The sequence below is a fragment of the Stigmatopora argus genome, chromosome 5, assembly GCF_051989625.1.
Source record: "Stigmatopora argus isolate UIUO_Sarg chromosome 5, RoL_Sarg_1.0, whole genome shotgun sequence".
Taxonomy (NCBI): Eukaryota; Metazoa; Chordata; class Actinopteri; order Syngnathiformes; family Syngnathidae; genus Stigmatopora; species Stigmatopora argus.
Window position 1 is genome coordinate 447,415 of NC_135391.1, and position 7,586 is coordinate 455,000.

A 7,586-nucleotide genomic window follows, 5' to 3' on the forward strand; every position below is an offset into this window, starting at 1 on the left:
CTCATTAGGAATGGCCGTTGTCATGGGAACGGGGAAGGCGGCAACACGCAAGGCCATTCCGTTCGCGTTTTGCGGTGGCGGCGTCGACTCTTCTTTCTTCGCCCGCCGTTCACACATTTTTAGCGGTTTAGTGACAAAATGGCGGGTGGGTCTTACTTAACAATAGGTGGCCAGAAGCACACGAGGATGAGGATGAAGAATCCGTCCCTTTCAGTTATTATGAAGGGGATCATACATCTGGACAAAAATATTTTCTTCTAGGTACTTATGACCTGTTCTCTCTTTGACTGTTCTTCTTTAGTATATATATAAATCTATATGTACATGTGTGTGTATGTATGTATAGATAGAGATTTATAAATACATGCATTTTTTTGCAAGCAAATATTTCTAAGAATGAAATAACTATGATTCTAAATCATGCTGGAAAGTGCACTCATTAATTGTACCTTTATTTTAAGAGAAAAAAATCGGATCCAGTTCTTTTATGCTTGTTTAGGATTTGTTTTGTGTGTGTATATATATATGTGTATATATATTTATTTATATATATTTATATATATATATATATATATATATATATATACTTGTGTGTGTGTATATATATATATATATATATATATATATACATATGTATATATATATATATATATATATACATATATGTATATGTATTTATATATATTTATATATTTATATATGTATATATGTGTATATATACATACATATATACATATATATACACATACAAAAAAGGAGAAATTTAAAGAACGGATGATTATGTATATTTAACTTGCCAAAAGCCTTGTAATATAAATGGTGTCAACTAATTGTAGCAACAGAAATGGTTGATTCTTTGTTCCTAATACTATTTAATAAGATGTTCCAGAATGTATGTTTTTGTCTTCTTCATTTGATATGAAAATTCATGCGCACAAGTCTGCTTTGAAATATGCAAATCTGCAATCTTTCCTTTGCAACTCGGTTGGTGTCCACTTTTTGGTTTGATTTTTTTTTCTCATGTCAAATTGGAACGGTTGTGTCAACTTTCCACATCCGGTGGCTCATTTCCTCAATGCAACTTTTCAATCAATCCAAAAAAATCAAATAAAATGGATGTCAGATCTTTTGGCCTGCACTTTTATTGTCCTCCAGGCGGAAGTTGTTGGCGTGTGTCTTGTTTTTTGCTCTTTAACGATTTCTTTGGCTTTTTTCCCCTAGTGATTAGCAGTTCCGTTCACCTGGCGTGTCCTGTCTCCCCATTGGTTGGCTGGTGTCAGCCAGCTGTTTCGGATTGCCTTGTCCAACTCCGGTCGTCAGTCTTTCGTCTGCCTGTCGATTCCCAAATTCCCAATCCTTTGTCGCTTCTACTCACGTAAGATTGTTTTTTTCTTGATGTTTTCCCTGTTTTAAGGTTTATTTTATAGGTAAACGCGTTTGTTTCTCCACTTGGGTCCAACTCCCGTCACCACTTGCGAACCTAGTTTGTTTACATATGGTAGTGGACGTCCATTCAATGTTAACTAAAAACTAAAACATATTTATAATTCATTTGACGTTATTTATTATTTATCTTTTACAAAACGTGTTTTTTACTATGTAAGTCATTCCTTATTTCTTCTCAAAAACCTAATTGGGTCATCCTACATTATTGTCCCGTGATCCAAATGGGACGTGGCCGCCATTTTTGTTGTTTTGTTTTGGTAACCGAAAATAGTGAGTTGTCTTGTCAAGGGAGACAGGACAGCACTAAGTACTGTTTATTCTCAAGTCAACTGAGGAAATTCGTTAAACACGGTGTGAAAATTCAATGCTAAGAAATGTCAAATCCATATTCAGGAATCCAGTGGAACAACCCGTGTATTCCTCCTGTAAGATAGAGTGAAGAAGAGAGAAACCCCCCCACCCCACCTATTGTTTGGACGATTCCATTGATGCCTGCTGAACAAAAGGCTGCTTGGGGGGCGGGGCTCGGGCTTGAGCGGGCAAACGAGGAGGCCTCTCATTGGTCGCCTGTCGCCCGCCACCGCGAATGGAAGCCACTCTACCCGAGCCGAGTCTGGCTCGAAGGACCTTCCAAGAGGCACAGCTAACGACGCGGTTGCCACGCCGGTCGCTGGTCGCCGGTCAACCAACGAACCTCCAGCGGGGGGGAGCTACCTAGCTTCCTTTAGTCCCGGTCGGCGGCGAACCGACCAACGTCCAAAGGAGCGAGCTGCCTTCCCTCTCGCCGGAACGTCTGCGGAAGAGAACCGGAAGAGAAGCCTCCGGTAAGCGCCTCATCAATATTCAAAGTAACGGAGCGCGACAACAATGTGGCTGTTGACGATTCCCTCGTTGATATTCAAGTGATCCGTCCTTTTACGTTTTGGTACCGTCTCCGTTCAATGCATGCTAGGTTACATTAAAGTGCGGCCGACGTCTAAATCATGGAAAAGACATCGAAGTTGCTTTTCCCTTTGACGCCTTATGTAACGCTTGTTACAACAAGCGGGCGACATCATCCTTAAAACGACGACTTTTCCCGTTTAAAATCATTTCATGTTCCTAATGTGGCATCTCCGAATAGGCAAGTGGCTTAGGGTCTTCAATCCCCCTTTATTTATAACAGTGGACCGTGAATCATGCATACCTGTCAACCTCTGCCGATAACTGCCCTTATAAATGATTATGATTCCCCTTACAAAGCCCCAAAAAAACTTACAAACACCGTACGCCTCGTACGGTGTTTGTAAGGTTTTTTGGGGCTTTGTAAGGGGAATCATAATCATTTATAAGGGCAGTTATCGGCAGAGGTTGACAGGTATTTATGGTTGTTTGTGTCCCGTCATGGGTTGGAGGAGACCAGTCCAGGGGTGGTGGACCACTGTCTCTCACCAGAGGTCAGCTGGGTTTGGGCTAGGTTCCATCTGCTCATGACCAAGCAGAGTGGAAAACTGTACCAAAAACAAAGACTCGCGTTAAAAGTATGGTATTCAAACGCAGCCGTTTCCGATGCTAATTGTCGAATCGATTAATTCCGACGCGTCCGTAAAACGGGCTGTGAAATGGGTTTCCCGGGTTTGAGTCACTTGTGAGCCAAAGTGGGAACTCTTCTTAACCAGGCCGCCAAGAACTGGACTGTGGCCTAGTTGTCCGGGTTTTGCAGCAGGAGAAAGTGGATTGAGATGTTTCTAGGGTTGCTATGACACGAAATACAATAGAGGTCATCTGAAGAGGCGGGGGGACTTTAAAAGCTTTTCATCTCGCTAAAAAAGACAGACAGCGCTAAGGCAAAAAAACAAGCTGCTTAGGGGGGGGGGATCACAGTGGGCGAGTTTGCAAAAGGATTTCAACTCTTTCACAATCTCATCCGTACCGAATTGAAGCCGACTTGACTGGCCAAGCCGTAAGCGGCTGCCGGGGAATTCTCCCGAGATTTCCCTTCCGACCCCCAGATCGTATTCCTCGGATGGAGTCACCTGATCATGGCGGGTGGGGCGAGACGCTGTCAGGAAGGGGCGCTCGATACGTTCTTTCCGTTCAATAGCCAAGGTACCGCGTGACCCTAAGATTTGACCCGGTCTGGATTGCTCACGGCGCAGGGCGTTCCATACTTTTACCCGATGTAGTTGATCACACTTACTATCTAGCTCGTTTAACGGGGACGTCGGCTTCTCTACCGACAACAACTTGAGTGCGGAGCCAACGGCCTGGCCTCACATAAACGGTTGCTTGTTAAGTGATACATTGATCTTGGACACTTCAGTCGCTCACTCTCTCACATGCGTATTCTACAAACCTAACGCCGTAGCAATAACGTTGAATGTGGTTATGCACCATATGCGAATTGTCTGAATAAATATACATCCGGGTAGACCGCTCGTTTAGTCGCTTGGACACGCCCCTCGCGGAACCACGGCTGGCGTATAACTCTGTGAGCGACGGCCTCCATTTCACGGTTGGACACCGGCGACGTACGAGCGCTGAAATATTGATAGCGCTCGGCCGATTGCTTTTTAATATTTAATCCCGTTCTGGGAACGCCAAGTTGACACCCTCGGGCGAGGCGGGGGGCGGCGGCATCTTTGCGTTGACGGCGGTTGCGCCTCGACACGGACGGACGATACGTGGGTGCTCGTTGACACCGGATTGAGGAAGTTGGGGTTGCGGTGGGGGTGGCGTTTCCTGTGTGACAGTGCGAGCGAAGGAGGAAACGATACTCTTTGAGGGGGGGGGGGGTTGCTTCCTCTCCCTAGCCCCGCCTCTTAGCGGCGAGACACGCTTTTAAGATAGCATTTCTGGGCTTTTCACACAACAGCATTTCTTTTGCATTATTTTTGCTAGCCTAAAAATATGGGCATCGGATGGCAAAACGTATCTTGAATAAAAAATGGGATTGGACAAGAATAATTGGGATGTCCCCATTGAAAACCTTGGCCAGGAAGAAAAAACTCCAACAGAGCAATTCTAGTAGAAGCTTGTGTTTGATTTGCGATTGGGCCATTTAAGCTCCAATTTTTATGCGCACTTCCTCGAGGAGTCACGAGATCGAGAATCAAGTGTCTCTTTTGTTTCTTGTCTTCTCCACAGCCAGGCGCTCTGACCATGGATGGCACTCGCAACGGGGTTCAGCTTGGGGAGAACAAGTTCATCAGCAAGTAAGACTCTCACTTCTGTCTGATTGCGTTTGTAACTTCAGCCAGTCACAATGTGTCATCATTTCACTGGCCGCTAGAGGGTAATGTTTATGTTTGGCACTTATAAATACAGTCGTACCTCTACTTCCAAAATGAAATGGTTCCGGAACTTTTTTCGTAACTTGATTTACTTTATTTGGTAAGTAGATAGGTACTTTATATGTAAATTCCGTAATTCCTTCCTCAAAAATCTACCAACTCAACCCTTTAAAAATGACCAGTATCCTAATTTTGTATGAAAGATGCGAGAAACAGACAAAAATGAAAGACAATTATTAATGAATACCACGCATGTAAAAACTTGTTGCACAGTACAGTAAAGAAGGAGCTAATGTCAGTACACGAACACATGAACACATCTAAACAACTTCAAATAAACTCGGCATTAAATACAACTCAAAAGTAGTAAAAGTCTCTTCATCTTGTGGTTTAGTACAGAAAGGCCACCACGCCAACGAGTCGGCACCTTTAATGCTTCTTTGCTTTAACAGCAATAATTTTAAATAGCGTGAAAAAACAGCGTTTAAACGGCGTGACGACAAAAGAGTTATGATCTGAGAGAATCCAACCAGAAGTAAATGAGTAAGGTTACCAGGTCAATTTCAAAATCAAATAACGGATACAGATACAGCTCCCCATTTACATTCAGAGGGATTTCATAACCTGAAAAATGTGTACCTAGAGGCGTTCGTAAGTAGAGGTACGACTGTACTAGAGTGTTGAAAAGTTCAAATGGTATTCAATAGGCAAACCCATAAAAACGGTACACAGTCGATTGGTCGCCGGTCTTTTGGTCGCCCGGAAGGTTATTGATAATTACCATTTAAATGGTTGCTCAAATTCCCTAAATACAAAGTGCGAATGACTATTTAGTCATACTTAATGCCCTAGTCATTATTAGGCTAAAGAAAAGCTCCACATTTCCCGGACTTTGATTGTTTTTTGTTGGAGAACTTGCTAAGACCCTGACTGAACTGACGTCGCTTCTTAAAGGGACAGCAACGCATGTACATACAAACTCTTCTCCACTCACACGTCGGCGCAGTGAAACTACTCGTGGCCATTGTTGGCTTTTATTCATGCTTAGACCATGTTGTTGTACCTTGTTTTGGTCGTCTGTCTTTTTTGGTCGCAGGTCTTTTGGTCACCTGTTGTCGCGGTCCGGGCGACCAAAAGACCGGTGACCAATCGACCGCAAACGATAAGAACAGTGTCCTGACACGACGGCAAGTGTACCTACATCCATGAGTTTATATCCATTTGGATATCTTTTGGCACGTTGGCGCGTCTTGAATCCGTGACGCTCTTTGTTTCCAGGGCGACCATCCTCTCGCATCTGAAAACGTACAACATCTACTATGAAGGCCAGAATCTACAACTCAGGCACAGAGAGGTACGCCGGCCCGCCTTTCGTCTTTCTGTCCGTGGCTCAGTCCGCCCCTGCATAACCAACGCCCCCCCCCCCCCCCCCACACACACACCGACAGGAAGAGGGGGAGCTGATGGTGGAGGGCCTGTTGAACATCTTTTGGGGCCTGCGGCGACCCATCAGGCTTCAGATGCAGGATGACCACGAGCGCATCCGACCGCCTCCGTCCTCCACCTCCTGGCACTCGGGTTGCATCCTGGACGGTCAAAGGTGAGGCTCGCAAATGTCGGGGCGGGGCTCGTCGTGCGAAATTGTAGTTTTCGCGGTGTCATTTGTGACAAACGCTACATGGACCGACTCGCTATCAACGTGGCTTTTTCCCGCAGCTCCCCGAGCGGCCCCGAGAGTCAACAGACGGCGCCGGCGGCCCCACCCAGCGTGCGGGTGACGCCCCCCGACCACCGATCGGGAGACGACGACGGCGCCGCCAGGGAAGGTGAACGTCCTCATTGGCGGCACCGGCCCGACGTACAAACGAGCGACGTACGTCTTCCCGACAGAGGACGGCGAGAACTCGGCGCAGCTGCCCAGGACCAAGAGCGACGCCGGGGTGCTGAGGCGAATCCACCGCCGCTCGCCGAGCGACCAGAGGAAGATCCGACGCCATCGATTCTCCATCAACGGACACTTTTACAACCACAAGGTGAGGAGAACACAAGTGTCAAGTGAGATCTCCTAATCGAAATGTGTCAAAGTGGCGGCCCGGGGGCCAAATCTGGCCCGCCGCATCATTTTGTGCGGCCCGGGAAGGTTAATGATGAGTGCTGACTTTCTGTTTTAGGATCAAATTCAGATGAAGAGTATAGATGTTTATTCAATTTCCTGATTTTCCCCCTTTTAAATCAATCATGGTCATTTTTTAATCCATTTTTTTCTGTGTTTTTACTTCAAAAATCATTTTGTAAAATCTAAAAATATATTTAAAAAAGCTAAAATAAACATTGCTTTAGATCTATAAAAAAGGGAATATTCATGGCTTTTAATCCAGTTCTTTTAATCCATTTATAAAAAAATCTATATTTAATATGTAGATTTTTTTAATGAATGGATTAAAAGAACTGGATTAAAATCCCTGAATATTCAGTTTTTTATAGATCTAGAACAATGTTTATTTTAGCTTTTTTTAAAATATATTTTTAGATTTTACAAAATAACTTTTGAACTAAAAACACAGAAAAAAATGACAATTATTGATTTAAAAGGGGAAAAATCAGGAAATTTAGTATACATCTATACTCATACATCATTTGAATTTGATCCTAAAACAGAAAATTGCCACTCATGATTGACTTTCCCGGGCCACACAAAATGATGTGGCGGGCCATATTTGGCCCCAGGGCTGCCACTTTGACACAGGGGACCTAATGTTTGCTCGTGCAAGCCTCGTGTCACAAATGGATTTGGTTTGTGGGACGCGCGCGGCTAGCACGCACGGCCTCGGCGGATTACGACCATTTTGTCCCGTTTCTCCTCTCCCC

At 44.5% G+C, this 7,586-nt stretch overlaps 1 protein-coding gene across 1 annotated transcript in view; it reads left to right on the forward strand.

The window, feature by feature from the left end:
- The first annotated feature begins 1,210 nt into the window (after positions 1 to 1,210).
- Positions 1,211 to 7,586, forward strand: part of rassf2a (Ras association domain family member 2a) — an 8,424-nt gene continuing 2,048 nt past the window's right edge. Inside the window, exons 1-7 of the mRNA XM_077601216.1 lie at positions 1,211 to 1,375; positions 1,840 to 2,270; positions 4,573 to 4,640; positions 5,997 to 6,072; positions 6,167 to 6,318; positions 6,435 to 6,544; positions 6,609 to 6,751. Of these exons, the coding sequence (XP_077457342.1) occupies positions 4,588 to 4,640; positions 5,997 to 6,072; positions 6,167 to 6,318; positions 6,435 to 6,544; positions 6,609 to 6,751 (534 nt within the window). The 5' untranslated portion in view covers positions 1,211 to 1,375; positions 1,840 to 2,270; positions 4,573 to 4,587. The remainder of the gene's footprint in view (positions 1,376 to 1,839; positions 2,271 to 4,572; positions 4,641 to 5,996; positions 6,073 to 6,166; positions 6,319 to 6,434; positions 6,545 to 6,608; positions 6,752 to 7,586) is intronic.